This window comes from Haemaphysalis longicornis, unplaced genomic scaffold, assembly GCF_048455015.1.
Source record: "Haemaphysalis longicornis isolate Haplotype H1 unplaced genomic scaffold, Haemaphysalis longicornis Haplotype H1 scaffold_8, whole genome shotgun sequence".
Lineage (NCBI taxonomy): Eukaryota > Metazoa > Arthropoda > Arachnida > Ixodida > Ixodidae > Haemaphysalis > Haemaphysalis longicornis.
The window spans coordinates 106,398,811-106,417,098 of NW_027526445.1; the positions used below are offsets into that span (position 1 = coordinate 106,398,811).

An 18,288-nucleotide genomic window follows, 5' to 3' on the forward strand; every position below is an offset into this window, starting at 1 on the left:
GGGTCCCAGGACACGCTGGGATCGCTGGAAACGAGTTGGCAGACGAGAGGGCAGCTGCTGCTGCACTCAGGAACACTGTAGGCATAACAACCGTACCATATACAGACCTCAAGCCACACATAAGACAACACTTGCGTAGAACATGGCAAACACACTGGAGTGAACAGACAGATAACAAGTTACACGTTATAAAACCACGCTTGGGACCGTACACCACTGACACACGCAACAGACACACAGACGTCGCCTTGGGTAGGCTGCGGATAGGGCACACCCATGCGACGCACTCGTATCTGCTGACGGGATCTTCTAGACCCCAGTGCAGCAGGTGCGGAGAGGCCCTATTCGTGGTGCACATACTAATCACATGCAAGGCACTTCACACAAAACAACACAAACACTTTAGAGAACTCTACAGACAACATATTCCCCTACATCCATCGTTTTTTTCTAGGTGACGATGCCATTGTTTCCGTGAAACGTGTGTTTGAGTATTTGTCAGACGTCAAGTTTTTAAACCTCATTTCCTATCGCGCATAATGAAATCTGGTCCTATACACCAGCCATGCTCATTGTCGTTTTGTGATTTTAATTTTGTTTTTGCTGACTTTACTTAGTGTTTAAGGTTTCACCCCTCATATATGACTATTGTTTTGGCGCTCTTTGCCCCAGTTGGCCTTGCGCCATAAACATCCAACCATAATCATCAACCTTCCTCCCGTCATCGATATAGTTTCCACTGAGCCTTCTCAGGGCAACTATGTCGGCATGCCGGAGCATTCTAGTATAAAAAAATTGTATTTTGCTTCCGCAACGCCGCAAATGTCGAGGTTATCAAATCGCCGAGAAATGAAACGCGGATAGTCATCCAAAAAGGAATGAAGAAAAAGAATGTAGAATGAAGGAGGCAGTGAGAAGAGGGAAGAAGAATGAAGAAGGGGGTGAGCGAATTCTATGCAACAGCCAAGGGGTGAGGGAGGGTAGCATAATCTCGTCTTCGCCAATAAAAAAAAGTGCCATGGAACGGCGCTGTCGTCTTGCTTGGTCGGAGCTTCCGCGATAACCTTCAAATTAATCCTGGCGTACTTGCTTGCCTTCGTGGTCGTGGCGCTTTTCCCACCATGAACATTTAACAACAAGCCCAGCTCGCAGTTCTTCGCACGAGCTAAGACCGTCGCTAAGGCGACGATCACTTCAAGAAGGGATGGACCCGCTCCCACTCGCTGCCGGTGATCTCCTTCTGCAGCGGGTAGGGAAACATTTGTTGGTAGTCGCGCTCGACCAGGGATGAAGTTAGAGCTCGTCCAGAAACTTGCTGCCCGATTTCTTACGGCAAATTACGATTTTACTGTTAGGAGTGCAACTATTGTTTGTAACCTCGGATGGAAGACACTAAGCACGTAGAAAAAATGTTAAAATTAAAACTTCTTCCTAAAATTTTAGGTGACGAGACAGGAATTAAAGCCTCTACTTAAATGAGCCTTATCATGTTAATGCGAGACGGGATAACACAAAAAAATGAGAGCATATCAGTGCCGGATTAATCTCTTTAAATATTGTTTTTTTTTTTCGTAACGCAATAGAAAACTGGATTGCTCTCCCCAGTGACCTGGTCACGGCAAATAATTTTCTGAGTGCGATTGAGGACTGTTTTCTAGCCCGGTATAGCAATCCATCACAAATTGTACTGTTTTTGTAACTTGCTGTTTCACGTATGATCCATTTTCATTTGTGAACCCCCCTACAATAATGCCATAATGGCGCTGTAGGTATTCGTTATAAATAAATAAATAAATAACCCCATTTCCAGAGTAAACGAAACAAGTTAGGCATGAAGTGGGTGTGGCAGTAAGGGCCACGCTGGGGTACGGTGCTTGCGGGGGCTGTCCATTTGTGCACGACGACATCAGGGGTCATATTTTCTAAGCCATGATTTGCCCAGGAGCAATGGAACAGAAGATAATGGCTGTGACGTTAAGGGACAAGAAGAGAGCGGAGTGGGTCATGGAGCGAACGCGTGTTAAGGCAATATTAGTGGAAATTAAGAAGGAGAAATGGACGTGGCCAGGGCATGTAATGCGAAGGAAACCGGCTCTGGAAACCGGCTTTAGTGCATGCTATTGCTTTACTCTGGTTCCGAGCAGCCCGTGTGAACAAGATGCAGGCAAAAACGAAAATGTACAAAAATACTGGGAATTTTCTCCTAGTGGTAAGCGACATTGGAGGAAGACGCCTCGTCGCATCCGACCGCTACAGCGATTTTATGAACAGAGCCGGAACGCCGTCAGATCGCTTTTTTCCCCTTTTAAGTGCAGAGCACTTTAGGGGCTTGCCTTGTCATAGTTTGCTCATTGGACACGAGTAGAGCCACACGACGTTCCGTCGTATCGGCTGTCGTCGCGGCGTAACTCAGAGGCCTTGAAAGCTAAGCGGTTTATACAGTCATAAGCGTTCGAAACTCGTGAACCGCTGGCGCTTGTCGAACATCTCCCCCCGTTGTTTCGCGCAAAGAAAGCTGTAGGTACATTTGAGGCAAAATATACGTAATTAACCGGAAGCGCCTACGTTCCTTAGTTAGGAGCGCTCACTGGGTTGGTTTTTACGATAGTAAGCGAAATAAGTGGCAGTGCAACGCCGGCGCGTGCGGGAGGAACAACAAGCACAAAAAAAAAACAGAACTCCCGCTGGCGCTGTTTCAGGCAGGGGGCGCGCGAGCACTGCGAAGGCGGGAAATTTGAATTTACTTTGAAAATTGAAATAGGACAGGCGAGAGGTCGCACTTCGGATGGGCTCCGCCGTTTTTCTGCGCTTTGTTCAGTTTAAAATGCCTTTTCAGCACGTCCCTCTGCTGCTTTAACGACCCAAAGTGTACGAATTTGTCCGGTACCCGTCTTATCAGAGAAGACGTCGTTTTCTGCCGGCAAGAAGGCCTCGAACTCCAACCTCCTGTGAGCAGGGGCTGGGCCTATTAGGCCTAGTGCTTGCACCACAACGACACTCAGGCAGCGGAATGCCCGGCGAAGACTACTGAACGCACCGGACGTGCACGTCACCGCGACGAAATGGCAGAAGAGACCTCTCAACGAGGGTATGACCCTGGGGCCATGGACTTTTGTGAGGTGAGACGCACCACACCACCCATACCACCAACAAACGAACTCACTGCTAGTGGCGTCAAGGACGACGGGGAAGACACCCAAGACTGGAATCTTCGGCTCTACAAACGTCGAGAGCGACTGCGTGAGCCCGTGAAAGAAGCGGAGACACTGGGCAAGACGACTGACACAGGTGGGAAACCTCTGAGAAGACACCTTCCTAGCCTCAAGCCATTCCAATACCGGATTGTTGTTAAACCGCGAGGAGGCATAAACCTGTGTGAAGTGGAGGGGGAGGTGACTCGCAGCGTTCGAGCAGCCTGCCTAACTCCCTTACAAGAATGCCCGCTCATCCGAGTGCACGACAGCCAAAACATTGCCCTTATCTGCACAAACAACCTCGATGACGCGAAGGAACTCCTGAAGATAGGACACCTGCGCATACAAGGAAAAGACCTAGAAGTCAGCACTTACTCCGCGATGCAAGAGGAAGTATGCCGAGGAGTCATTCACGGGGTGGACGACGGAGCGACCGACGCGCAAATCGAGCACGAACTTTTGGCACCAGGATATGAGATTTTGGGCGCCAGGCGACTGGGTAAATCGAGTTCGGCCGTGATCGTCTTCTCTGGCAAACGAGTTCCCTACACGGTGCTCTACGCATGGTTGGAGAAGCGGTGTTTTTTCTACCGGAAGACGCGTGCCGCATGTTTCAACTGTGGAGAGGCGGGACACAGAACGGACGTATGCCCGAAACCCAAGGGCTTTGCCTGCGAAGACTGCGGACAACCAAACGCCATGGAAGACCATTCGTGCACTCTCACGTGCGCACTATGCAAGGGACCGCACAAGACATACTCCAGTGAGTGCAAGGAGAAATTCTTCAGGCCAGACAAACCAGGGAAAAACAAGAACGTAGTTCAAAATCCGTATCACGGTAGTGCACAAGAACCGGGATCCCAGCAACAACTGGCGCGGGGAAATAAGAATACACCCTTGGCGACAGGAGCGAGTAGCACCTGCTGTGAAGAGAGCAAAGGGACGACGTCATGCGGCCGCACACACGAGTGGGCGACTGCAGTGACCGGAGCGAAAACCCGGGACAGGGCCTGGGCCAGCTCTCTGCCGGGCAACACTCAGCTGCAGCAGCAGCACACGAAAAAGAAGCAGACGTCCTCAGGCATCCAGCAATCTCTTCAGGCCAAGGATCAAGCCAAAGCACAGAACAGTCAGGTGAGCAGGGACTGGCCTCCCTTACCCCCACTCTCTGTACACACAGAAATACAAACACTCCAGACCGAAAACCAATCGCAAAAGGCAGAAATCAGAGCGCTGCGAGCAGAACTCTCAGCCTTAAAGGCTCAAATGGCGGTACTATCAAAATCCCAACCACTCCGCACGACGTCACCACCTAGAGATCCCGTTGCCCCTGCGTCAACTCCTAGTCACCTCCCTAATACCTCACAATCCCCTCTTCTGGGAGACGTGTACCAACTTGTCTTACAGGAGTTCAAGGCTTTCAAAGAGGAAGCAAAGCAACATCAAGAAGATGTGCAAACTCAACTCCGACAGATGAGCGAGCAAATTGGAGGTAACCGGCGCTACACTGAAACAGCAATAACGCCACTTCGACGTGAGATGCAGGAAAAACGCAGGAAGCGCATGGCAATGCGAGGACCGACAGGGGATCAATGGTCAGATACGGACTCGACATGCCATTCAGCCGCGAACTGAGGATTTGGCAGTGGAACTGCCGCGGGTACAATCGGAAGCAGTCGTCCCTCCAACTATATGTAGAAAAGGCTGTACATTCCCCGGCAGTCATGCTGATACAGCAAGCGCATAAAATGCCCATCAAGCTTAAGGGATACAACACTTTTCAAACGAACAAAAATACCGCCATTCTCGTGCAAAAGGAACTAGCTGTGTGCCATCATGATGCATTTGACTCGGATACCCCTCACGAATATGTGGAGATACACCCAGCCAAACGGGGAGGGCGTAGTCTACACATCCTGAACGTATACAGCAGCCCGAGCAACCGTAACCCCAATTTGGACTATCTAATCAAATCCTTCCTTACTTCGGCCGGCCGTGGTGCCCGTGTGATGGTGGCGGGGGACTTCAATGCTCACAATGTGGCGTGGGGTTACAAGCGAACGGACGCAAAAGGCAGGAAGCTGGAAGAACTGGCAGCCCGGGAGCATCTCACGTTACTCACCGACCCACTGCAACCTACTAGGACAGGAAATAGCGTCAGCAGGGACTCATGCCCGGACCTGACCTTCGTACGAAATGTTAGGGAGGAGAAATGGGAAAACTTAGGGCAGAGTCTCGGAAGCGACCACTTTATTTTACAGACGAGCATGGACGACGCTTGTGGCAGATGGGAGAGAAGACGTCGAGCTTGCAGACTAACAGACTGGCACAAGTGGAGAGAAGCCAGAGAAAGACGGCTTGGGGAACAGGGGGGACCCAACATAGTGGACATCGAGCTGTGGACCCGAGAGCTATTATTGGACGTGGAACACCACACGCGAAAAATCGAAGCTCCAGACGGCGTGCCAGCTGTCGACTCGCACCTTCTCCATATCTGGGATGCCAGAGAGTCGCTCACCAAGAGATGGCGGAGACAGCCCCTCAACCGCAAGCTACGACGCCGAGTGGCCCAGCTCAGTAAGGAGGCAGAAGATTACGCCATAAAGCTTAAAACTGGAGAAAGTTTTGCGACAGCATGTCGGGCCAGCTAGGCGTGGCGAAGACGTGGAAGGTTCTTAAACCAATGATGGAGCCGACTCACGAGGACTGAGCATGCCAATCGACTTGCTAAGCTGGTGCACCAATACCTCGGGACGGACCAAGAACTTATTGACGACCTCAAGGCCAAGTATCTCCGAACAGACCGCCGGGGTGATTACCCAGATTACCAAGGAGAACCCAACGAAGTCTTGGACGAACCCGTCACTATACACGAAATCAAAACTGAGCTCGCCAACATGAAGAAGACCACAGCCCCGGGACCAGACCAAATCACAGCGAGAGCCCTCTACAACCTAGGTGAAGCAGACATTCAAGCTTTGGTCGACCATTTCAATCGGGAGTACTGGATCCCCGGTTCATTACCGCAACAGTGGAAAACAGCGGAAATTCGGTTTATCCCGAAACCGGGAAAGGACTTGAAGGCAGAGAATCTTAGGCCCATCTCGCTAACATCCTGCCTGGGGAAACTTTTCGAGCGAGTAATCAACACTCGATTGCAACGGTTTCTCGACGGCACAGACCAACTTCCGCACACACAGTTTGGCTTCAGACCACACCTAGGCACTGCCGATGTGCTTTTGCAGGTCTACAGGGACGTATACCTTCACTCAGACCGCATGCAACCGTGCGCGGTGCTAGCCCTTGATTTAAAAGGGGCTTTCGATAACGTCCTGCACTCGGCCATACTACGCACCTTAGCGGAGACTAATTGCGGCTCCAGAACCTACAACTACATCAAGGTGTTCTTACAAGATCGGAAGGCCAAGCTCTCTATAGGGGGACTCGAGTCAGATCTAATTGAGCTGGGATCGCGGGGTACACCCCAGGGTGCAGTTCTCTCCCCTTTGCTCTTCAACTTGGCGATGAAGGATCTGCCGCCCAGACTGAACCGGGTGCCAGGCATTTGTCACGCACTGTACGCGGACGACGTCACCATATGGTCAAATCAAGGAACTAGGGCCGACATAGAGGACAGCTTCCAACGAGCGATAGAAATCGTGCAGACCTTCGCCCGGTCCCGTGGCCTGGAGTGTGCACCGGATAAGTCGGAACTACTGGTAGTCCAGCCCAAGAAGCCCAAATACCCGAAACAAGACCCCATCAAGCTGCACGTGGATTTCATGCCTATCCCGGCCAGGCAGGAGATCCGTGTCCTCGGCGTGCACTTTTCCAACATGGCGCACAATACCACAGCGGTGAGTCGCCTGATAGCGGCGGCCAACCAGGTAGCCAGAATGATCAAGCGAGTGACCTCCAAAAACCACGGAATGAAGGAGACTGAAACCACTAAGCTGGTACAGGCCTTTGTGGTCTCTAGATACACATACGTCGCTCCTTTTCTGAACCTCAAACCCAGAGAGGAGGACAGACTAGACCGGGCTCTTCGTAAGTGCGTCAAACTATCTTTGGGCCTCCCAGTATCTACGTCCAATGAGCGCCTAATGGCTCTCGGGGTCCATAACACCACAAAAGAGCTCATAGATGCTCAGAGAATAGCGCAACAGGTGCGCCTCACGAGGACAAAAACAGGCAGAGCCATCCTAAATAGACTGGACATAATTCCTCCGACCACGGTGCAGGATCGATTCGACATCCCTCGAGAAATAAGAGAACGCATTCACATCCATCCCCTCCCCAGACACATGCACCCGGAACACGATCAAGTCCGCAGAACACTCCGGGCCCAATACCTCTCCAAAACGTGGGACTCCCACCCTGCTACAATCTACGTGGACGGTGCCGGCCCCACCAATGGGGTGACCACAGCAGCAGCCTGCTCGTCCAGTGGTAACCCCATTGCAATGGCATCCATCAAAACGACGGATCCGACCCGCGCGGAAGAGGTCGCCATCGCCCTGGCCATCTCTGCCCATCCTCGCGCCATTATACTAACCGATTCCCAAGAGGCTTGCTGAAATTTCCTCAGAGGCAGGATATGTCACCAGGCCCTTCGCATAATTACGAATCAGCCGCCTGAAGGGGCACAGATCATATGGTTCCCGGGTCATCAGGGACAGACCGGGGGGAATATCGCCGTGCACGCGTTAGCCCGCGATTCCTTATTCCGAGCGTTCACCCCCGCTGGTTGCCCCCCAGGCAAGGGAGCCAGCCGATCACCTTCACCCCCTTCACTGCGTACCGCCTACAGGGAGATACTGCTTGAACAGAGGCTCGGCAGGAGGAGATTTCCAGCCCCTCATCCCTCGCTCACAAGAATGGAGGAGGTGTTACTCCGACAACTTCACACAAACACACTTCCAATTCCCGCAACCCTACACAAATACTACCCGGACATCTACCCAACACCACAGTGCCCGCACTGCGACCAGACGGGAGATTTACTCCACACGATGTGGCACTGCACACAAAACCCCAACATGAAGAACATCACACTGAACAACAGATCCACAACACAATGGGAGGCCACCCTGCTCAACCCGCATCCAGCTTGCCAGAAATGGCTTGCGGACCGGGCTGAGAGAGCTACTCGTCGACCATTGGCAGCCCCGGATTAGCGGGCCCGACCATGGCTCTGAGCAAATAAAGTTTTTTCTCTCTCTCTCTCTCTTGGTAGCAATGACACGATAGCGGCACTACAGCCCATTACGGCGAATCGCTGCTCTGCACTTCCAACAGCTTTCACGTTGAGTGGAAAGGCTTTTATTTTTTTTAGATGTGGCTGTCTTTTCTCCATTTTTTTTAAGTGAATGCTTTCTGAGTGGGATCGATTTCGTCCTGTCAAAAAAAGTAACGCACTTCCCGATAGACCAGTTGGTCGACCGAAAAGCTCTGATAACATCTCTGGACTCATGACGAATACGTGAAACCAGGCTTCCATTGCGTCGAAAAGGTCAATTGAAAAGTCGCGAAACTTAGCGGCTATGGCGTTACGTTCCTGAGCACGAGGTCGCGGGTTCGATTCCCGGCCGCGGTGGCCGCTTTTCTGGTGGAGGCGAAAAGCAAAAACGCCCGTGTGCGCGATATTTCGGTGCACGTTAAAGATCCCCTGCAAGTGGTCGAAATCAATCCGGAGCCCCCCACTCCGGCGCGCCTCATCGCCTGCGTTGCGTCGGCGCGTTAAACCCCACAATCAATCAATCGATGAAAAGTCGCGAAAAAGGAACGATATTAGATAAGACCATACACGCATCGACCATAAAGAAAAAGCGCTAGAGTATACCTTCATCTCATAAACCACGCAACGGTGTACATTTAGATGGCTCGTAGATGCGTCTATTTAGTGTGTGAACGATCGTCCCGCGAATTAATTCGTTCTTCGTTGGCGATTTGTGTCTTTAAAGGTTTTACGATCAGTTTGTCCCACTTTCAGTGAAGATTGGATGCACTTTTACCTTTTGCGCATCTCAACTTTTTTTTAGAAAGGGGTGGTTCAATATTGTAATTTGTTTCCCGTTTGTCATGACGTTGACGCGTCGAGATCATCACTTTTTTTTTCACCGCCACTTTTCGTGGCGGTGACGTACTATTACAGTACGTACAAATTTTTAATACCTAGCGGGGAGTCTTCTTTGCACACACTCCCGTAATGCAGGAAAGTAAGCTTTGAAAGCGGCCTGACAAAAACGGTTCTCTGTGTGAACAATTTGTTTCGTTTCAATTTTACCTCACCCATTATAGAGCGCTACCAATGAACTACATTTGCACTATTATAAGGATTAATGGTCTTAACATCGCCAACAACGCATTTTTGTGGATATACGTCGCACACTTGCACTTGCGTGTTACGATTAATTGCACCTTGCCGGCTACGCTTGCATTTTGTTGTGGTGCTTGCCAACGAATGCTTACGGGATAATTACTAAGGATCACCGAGGCACCGTGTCGTAAAAGAGAATAAAGCTGCATTTGTAAATGAAGTGTTCTGGGGAATTAAACCCAAACGAGGGATGCCACGACAACTCATGACCACGCTCGCTTCCTTGATGTGCCATATCTGAGACGTTATTTTAACGCGGGAGCCTTATGTTCCCCTCGAAGCGGAACACCTGTCGTTGTGAGCACAGCAAGGTCCCGAAATTTGTGAGTGCGTGAAACACCGCTTTCGAATGAAAGAATGCCAAGGAGAGGAATAAAACGCACCAAGATAGCACAAGTCAGTGCAAAGCCACTTGCGGTTCCACTGTGTCTAACTGGAGTTCGGACTTCAAATCGTCTAGCACATGTTCTTAACAAAAGCAGCGGTATGCAGACCTAAGGGTAATACTACGTGCCTAAACAATTATGGTTTATAGTTGTAAACATTTCTTGCAATTATAACTAAATATACATTTGTAACTAGGAGGAGGAGGAGAAAAGCGAAAGGAAAGGCCGAGAGGTTATCCAGGCTTAGAGCCCGCATTGCTACTCGGCACAAATATACATATATATTATGGCTGTGTGACTAGTTCAGAGAGAGAGAGAGAGAGAGAGAGAGAGAGAGAGAGAGAGAGAAAACTTGTATTTGAACCATGGTTACTGAGGGTTGGTGGCGGCTGGGCGGAGGCCAGCCGTGACTTCGGTAGCTCTGCGTACCAGGGCCTCTTGAATCTCCTGGCTAGAGCTACCCAACGCCTCTCTCCATAGCTCGCTGCTGGAGATTTGAGGGAAGGGGTCGTAAGGGCAAGCCCACATGGAATGCTCCAGAGTGGCACTTTGGCCGCATTGGGGACAGTTGGGAGACGGGAATGATGAGGGGTGGATGTGGTGCAGACGAGCTCTGCATGGGAAAGAGTCCGTCTGCAAGAGTCGCCAATAGCGGGTTTGGTGAGGTGTGAGGGAGGAATGGGCGGGGGATAAAGTACGACGAGAGAGTCGGTAGTGCTCCACGATGCCGTTGAACGTGATGAGGCGTTCTTTGGAGGAGCGCGCGCCATGTCGGGGGACGATGCTCACACCAGCTTGGAGTGTGAGATCGCGGGCAATGGCATGGGCAAGCTCGTTTCCCGGCAGGCCAGTGTGAGCCGGGGCCCACACCAACTCCACCATCTTTTGAGGCGGGTTACTCTGGATGATGCGGAGGGCTTCAGAAGAGATGGTCCCCCGTACAAAATGCAGCAGAGCAAGCTTGGAGTCCGTGACTACCTTGGGCGGGGTTGGACGTTGTGTGAGGGCCAGCGCAATGGCCGCTTCCTCCGCAGTCGTGGGGGAGGTAGTTAGGATGGTAAGCGTGCTGAGGGGGGTGCAAGCGGAGTTGCGCGTTACCACCAGAGCGTAGGCGTTGTGATGGCGGTATTCCGCCGCATCACAGTACACCGTTTCCGGCCATTTTGCCAGTTCCCGGTCCAAGACGCGTGTACGGGCTTGGCGGCGCGCCGAGTTGTAGACGGGGTGCATGTGTCGGGGGAGGGGCCTTGTGAATATGTTTTCCCCAATTTCAAGTGGAATATGCATGACACTTTTAGCTTGTTCGGACAGCGGAATGCCTTGAGTAGCGAGAATTGACTTGCCCGTTTCTGTTAGTTCTAGGCGGTTTCTCTGGGATGATAAATGGGCTTCAACTAATTCGGTGGCGGTGTTAAAAACTCCGAGCTGGAGCAGACGATCCGTTGATGCGTTAGGGGGTATCTGCAGGGCAGCGCGGTAGACCTTGCGGATGAGGCCATCGATCTTGTTCAGCTCGACCTTGGACGCTCGTATATATGGCAGAGTATAGAGGAGGCGGCTGATAAAAAAGGAGTGCACTAGGTGGAGGCGGTCCTTTTCATCTAGTCCATGGTGTCGGTTGGCTACCCGCCGAAGAAGTGCAATAATTTGGTCGACATGAGATCCGAGTTGTTGTATGAACCCTCAGCATTGGATCGATTCTGCTGGATAAGTAGGCCGAGGATTCTGAGGCGGGAGACGTTAGGGACTGTATGACCTTGTACCGTTATTTCAATTTGGGGATTTGTAGAAGCACGTGTACGAGGAGGGAGGATTAACAGCTCGGATTTGGAAGGGGAGCAGGTGAGTCCGGCCAAGGCTGCCTGAGAGCTGACCGCATCGGCGCCTGCTTGGAGAGTGCTTTCAATATGTCCATCATTACCTCCTGGTACCCAGAGTGTTATGTCATCCGCGTATATTCCAAAACGAAGGTGCGGGATCTGTTTGAGAGATTTGGCAACAGGCAGGAGGGCGAGATTGAAAAGCATAGGGAAGAGGACGGCCCCTTGGGGAGTACCTCGGCTGGCCAGATGGTATGGGCCGCTAGTGTGTGGGCCCAGGCGTATGGTGGCTGTTCGGTCACTCAGGAAAGCTCTGACATAGTTATAGACCCTCAAACCGGGAGAAATGGCTGAGAGGCCGGCCATTATTGCCTCGTGAGTGACCATGTCGAAAGCTTTCTTAAGGTCAAGCGCCAGCACAGCTGTATTGTCCACTTTGCTGGGAGGCTGGATAATTTCGTTAGATACTTGTAGTAGTAGATCTTGAGCAGCGAGTTTAGGTCTGAATCCAAGCATCTCTTCCGGAAGGGCTTCAGTTTGAATTACGTGGTGGGTAAGTCTGGCTAGGATGACGTGTTCCAGCACTTTGCCAACGCAGGAGGTAAGCGAGATGGGGCGGAGCTGATCGAGGGCTACAGGTTTGCCGGGTTTCGGGATGAAAGAAATTGCTGCTGTACGCCAGTCTGGGGGGAGAGTGCCACTTCGCCAGTAGTGATTGTAGTATTCGGTTAGTTGTGTTATGGAGGCGTCATCTAGGTTGCGGAGCATCTTGTTGGTGACAGAGTCGGGACCGGGAGCTGAACCAGGTTTGATGGTTTGAAGAGCCGTCCTGACTTCTGCTTCGGTGATGTCAGCGTCGAGTTGGTCGTTATCTTCTCCGCGATAGGCTGGGAGTTGTGTTTTTGGTCCTTCCGGTATGTATAGGGAGCGAAGCTGGGTCATGATTTCGGAGAGGGAGCCAGGGGTATTGTGCATGAGTTTCTGTAGTTTTTGAAACTGGGCCGTGCGTGTGTTCCCAGGGTTGAGTAGGTGCCGCAGGAGGGCCAAGTTTTACGCATACTGAGCGCTCCCCGCATCTGGTCACAAATTTGATGCCACTGTGCTTGGGCCAACTGTTTGGTATATTCCTGTATGGCGTTATCGAGTTCAGCAAGTTTACGGCGGAGGGCGCGGTTTGTCTTGTTACGCAGCCAACGCTTCTGTATGCTGCGGTACGCCTGCCACAGGTGTTGAAGCCGGGAGGCCACTCTGTCAGAGGGGATATCCGGGTCAAGGCGGGTGCTGGCTGCTTGGGTGTCTTGTAAGAGTTGCTCGACCCAAGTTGTGTAGTTGTCCGCAGCCGGAGGTGTTGCAAGTTGAGGGTGGGATCTGATTTGGCGGAACTTGTCCCAATCCGTAATGTGAGTATGCCGGCATTGGGAAGTGTACTGCTTGGCGATGGAGACATCCGATTGTAGAATGTAGTGGTCACTACCCAAGGTGTATTCGGTGCAGGTCCATTGCAGCTGTTCGACATCTTTGGATAGGGTTAAATCGGGGGCAGTGTTCCTCTGCACACTCGTACCCAGACGGGTGGCCATGTAAGGATATGATTCCGGAGTGAAATTACCTTTTTGAATTTGTTCCCACAATAGGCGACCTTTTTTAGTGGTATAAGCATAGCCCCATGACGTGTGAGGGGCGTTGAAATCGCCGACAACGATGAGGGGTTGCTTGGATGTTTTCCGGGAAGCTGCAGTGAGGAGAGAATTGAACCTGTGTTGGTGCTCTCTGGGGCTGCTGTAGATGTTTAGAATGAAGATGCTATTATCACCCTTGCGGCGAGGGAGCACTTCAACGAAAATATGTGGGATTGTTGTCTCGGTGAGGGATATCTGATTGACTACTAGGTTGCGTTGGACTAGAATGGCTGTAACATGGTGACCAGTGTCTTGGAGGCTTTGGTAACCCGGCAGTTTGACTGCTATCCCAGTTTCTTGAAGAGCGATTATATCAGGGGCTTTGTCTTGGGATTGGGTGAGGAGCAATAGGGAGTTTCTCTTTTTCTTGTAGCCCCGGCAATTCCATTGCCAGATACGGAGCATGCTAGAAGTCTTGCGAGGGGTCATCAGGAAGATCAGGGAGAGGTTGCGAGCTTGCGGATGGGACCAAAAGGGGCGGCAAAAGTCGTTTTGATTTCATGGAATTGTGTGAGGCAGGCGTGTATCTCTGCCTTTAAGGCTTCTACCATTGCCTGTGTGGTAGCTTGGTTAGTCAATAGGGTTTGATGAAGGTGGATGTACTCAGCTTTTTGCTCGGATAAAGCGTTATGGCAAGTACGTTCAACGGCTGAAATCTGGTCGACGAGGGAAAGTTGGCTGTCGTCAATGGGAGCAGTCGATTCTGTTGCCCGTCTCTTGGAGGGAGGCGATGTGTTGGAGTCTACCGACATTGATGGGGGAGGAGGAGGCAACTCGGTAGAGCTTTGTGTGGAAGACTGGGGTGGAAATTGAAAACCGTATAAAATCCGCTGGGAACGTCCGATGGTCACAACTGTGATGTCAGCAGAGTCCTCGGAAGGTTAGGAAGTCCGCACATCACATGTGAAGGAATAACTGGTAAAAGATCGCATGGAGAAGATACCCCGAGCTCACCTCGGCTCCGATAATTTTGCCGTTCTCGAAGCGAGGAATCCGCTGTTCCACTAGTTCAGAACCATGCTTGTTCGATCAGCTGTTACAGAACCATGCTTGTTCGATCAGCTGTTACAGGCGTATTGGTATAAGAACGATATTTTTTCTTACACTATGCAACACATACCGATTCGAGGTTGTTGACTATACGCTGAAAATAAAAACTGTGGTAGATTTCTCTGTCATAGCAATCGATAAAACAAGAAAGTGAAATGTGCAGCGAAATCTGCAGCTGAGCATGATTTGCGGTTCGACGGCTGTCTTGTGGGTGTGCTTGGCGAGCGACGTCCTGCTAGCGGGCCGCTTCGGCAAAGGTGTACTGATTGATTGATTGATTGTAGAGTTTAACGCGCCGACGCAATGCAGGTGATGAGGCGCGCCGTAGTAGAGGGCTCCGGATTAATTTAGACCACCTGGGGATCTTTAACGTGCGCCGAAATCTCGTACACACGGACGTTTTTGCTTTTCGCCTCCATCAGAAAAGCGGCCGCCGCGGCCGGGAATCGAACCCGTGACGTCGTGCTCAGCAGCGCAATGCCTGGCAAAGATGTACTGGCGTCATTTCGGGGATGGATATGACGTCAGCAAAATCTTAGTGTATCCCGGCAGAAAACACTTTCGTGTGAAAATATAAAACCCGAAAACGGACAACCCTAAGTATAACGTACTGTTTAGTACTAAAGGTTGTTTCCCCGCAAGAAGACCCTATATGCAGGGGTGCACCCTTTACAGGCCACTTGCTTCGTTGTACTGGCGTCATGCCCATGACAGATATGACGTCAGTGCGATCTTGGTGTATCCAGGAATAAAACACTTTCGTGTTAAAAAAAACAGCAATTTGAAAAGGTCCTCAAGCAGAAACTCGCCGAAAGTAGTTATTTACAGCAGAAACTCGAAACTGAATTTGGTTTCGATGTCACGTATACGCGCATCAGCCAAATATTTCGATTCTGGCTATACCAAATGGTAATATCTCGATTTTCGTCGCGTTTCGTGCAGGACATTAAGCTGGAGCCCTTGTCGCCGCCATGGCCCGAGGCTGATTCGACGTCGTGCGCCCCTTACGTCAGCACTACTTGCGCCTCTCTGTCAGTGACCGAGTACCACCAGGGACTCCGATCGATGACGTCAGACGCCGAGGAAGCCCCACCAAGTTCTTCCTACTACGAACTGCAGCCGCCGCCACCTGCCACCAGGGAGCGCGTCCGTTCTGCCACCTGCTGGCCCGTAAGTGCGCCATTCCCATTTCAATGGCTGCTACCAACTGTTGGCTGGTTCGTTCGCCCCACGTTTCACTTGCCGGTTCTATTACCCACTGAGTGCTCCACTCGTTGCATATTTCAGTTCAAAAGAAACCCATTGTTCTTGCCTTTTGCCTTTTAGTGTCCTATTTGAGCAGACACTTTAGCGAATAGAAAGGTAGCAGAAACTCCTGCTCGCTTATCCTTGCACTGTGTCTCTGCCCTGTCGCAGAATTAAACCAGCACTATGAGGTCCAGTGTTCCATTCAAGTGCTCCTTTAATATTGGCCATGTAGCTGCCCAGTGACTAAGGCGTTTTGAAATTCAACACGTGGTGCTGGGTTTGGCTTCCGGGGCACCTAGAGAGCTCCAATTTAAACTAAACATCATTCATTCATTTGGAAGTGCCCTGGGAGACTACATTTCCGGTCTTACGCACTTGCCGATATACTGGCACCACTCACAGCCCTCCTGAAACGTTCCGCATATACGGAATTATGAGAATACGAAATTTGTGCCTTTCTTGACACACAACCGGAATAAAAACAGGGATATGTGTCTGCAACATATGATAGGATGCTATAATACGTTAAAAACAGTTGCTGCCCGTTTGATCTCTTTACGACCTCCAGAAGCGCCAAATCGTAGCCCGTGTGAATTCCGTATGCATGGAGTACACGGAAAACATAGGGAAAATATGTGCTGCCGTATTTCGAGATTTAATTAAACATGGACACAAAAACTGTATCAAACATGTCTGTTCTGACAAATCATTTGGTTTGTTATTGGGAATATTATCTGCAATATTTACGGTTGACAGCGTAACACTCCGTATGAATGCCGTATTCCCTTAATTCCAAATATATGGAACGTTTCACAAGGGCAGCGGTTATTAGCCATGTCTGCACCGAGGACCCCTTTTTGGATTGCGAAAGTGATGTTGGAGCCCACGATTAAGCGTTTGTTGATCGGTGTCATAATTCCAAACAATTTGTACTTGCAGCTTACGTCGTCCACACACTTATCCCACGCCCGTCTTTTCTGTTTGACATTAATGACGATGCGCCTCATAAAGGTAAACAATTTGTTGCTCGTGCATCTGTCTTCTAAACGCCGATATGCATCTTTTTCGGTGTCTGTTTTTCTTTCCCACAGCTGGCGTGTTGTGCAAGAAGTAGATGTTAAAATATGTGCGAAACGAAGAATTTAAGCGTTACATGTAATGCGGCGAAGCCACGTTTTTGCAGTGCAAGAAAGTGCAGGCAAAATGAAGGAAAGAATGCGGGGGGGGGGGGGGGGGGAGAGGGGGGGAGTTTCGAGGGAGGCTCGCGGACCCCTCAAATTTGAGAACCACTGCACTAGGGAGTAAACCCTGCTTATAACGAAATCCCTTTATTCTAAAATCGCACATTACTCGAAGTGTTTCGCGGACCCCTCTTGAAGTCGTCCCTGGTCTGTACGAAGCATCGCTTACGACGAAGTCTGTTTTCAGTACCCGCAGCTGTTGTATGGCGATGGTTGCGCCCCATCCGCGCAGATGGACCTGTCGCTGCGCGCCACCGAGTCTCACCCGTTCCAGTATTCGCTTCCCACGGCGGCCCCGAGGTTCCAGAGCGCCGGGGACTGGGGCCAGCAGCAGCTGCCGCCCTTCGGCACCGTGCGCTTCCCGACCGAGGCGTGCCGCTTCTCCGCCGCTCAGGTTCAGGACTACGGGTTCGAGGCGGCCGCCCTGCACCTTGACCCGAACCAGGTCAGGCCTGGGCGAACCTCTCGCGGCAGGGGCCCTCGGAGGTGCCGCTGCGCCTCTCGTGTTGCAGATGCTTGAAGGTCGCATTTTTCGACAAATGACATTGCTGTTAAAGAGAGATTTACTTAAGGGGTGGGATGGGTAGAAGACTGTAGTATTTCGGCGACATTTGCAGCGAAGCGGGCGATCGATACGCAGTAGACCGGCAGAAAATGATACCGTATTCATTAAAAAAGATAGCAGCTACCTTTCGAACTGATTTTCAAAAAGCACTTGTCGCCCTGTCTCTCTTACTACGGTGGTATCTTTCAGCGATGTACCATCTTCCCAATTTTCCACGTTAGTCTTCATAACTACTTGTCTTGGCTCGACACCGTGCGTCCCGAGCCTTTGCTGTGCCTACTCCTCAATAGATGATACGACGCTGTCTCGTGAACTTACTAGAAGCCAACGGCGTGCGAAGCCGACTGCCTGTTCAAGCATATACCCCGATGAGGTGTGCGTGCCGGCAAGCAAACGAAAAATGCTCAGGGGCGGGATTCTCGAGTTTTGTCCCTTTTGCGTCCCTTTCAAAAGTGTCCCTCTTGGCGAGCCCTGATTGGCTAAAAGCAAACAACCGGAAGTGACGTAACGCAAGCGCAACAAACCTACTGCCAACGCCCACTGCTTAACCGGAAGTACGTCACGATGAAACGACATTTTACATCTAGCTTTTACGAGCGAGAGCAAAGACTATGCACGCAATGTTTCTTGAAAGTTCGCCTTTGCTTGAGGTGTCGCAGCCTGCCGCGTTGTTATCTCTACTGGATGGTCGTATTCATCCTTTCCCTCGCCCTGAAGAGCATGCGT

At 51.0% G+C, this 18,288-nt stretch overlaps 1 protein-coding gene across 2 annotated transcripts in view; it reads left to right on the forward strand.

Annotated features, from left to right (window-relative positions):
* The window catches only part of LOC144150098 (uncharacterized), a 76,410-nt gene that overhangs the window by 23,961 nt on the left and 34,161 nt on the right, over window positions 1-18,288 (forward strand). For both annotated transcript variants that reach the window (XM_077681910.1, XM_077681912.1), the window contains exons 4-5: window positions 15,451-15,678; window positions 17,230-17,442. In XM_077681910.1, coding sequence (XP_077538036.1) covers window positions 15,451-15,678; window positions 17,230-17,442 — 441 coding nt within the window. The remainder of the gene's footprint in view (window positions 1-15,450; window positions 15,679-17,229; window positions 17,443-18,288) is intronic.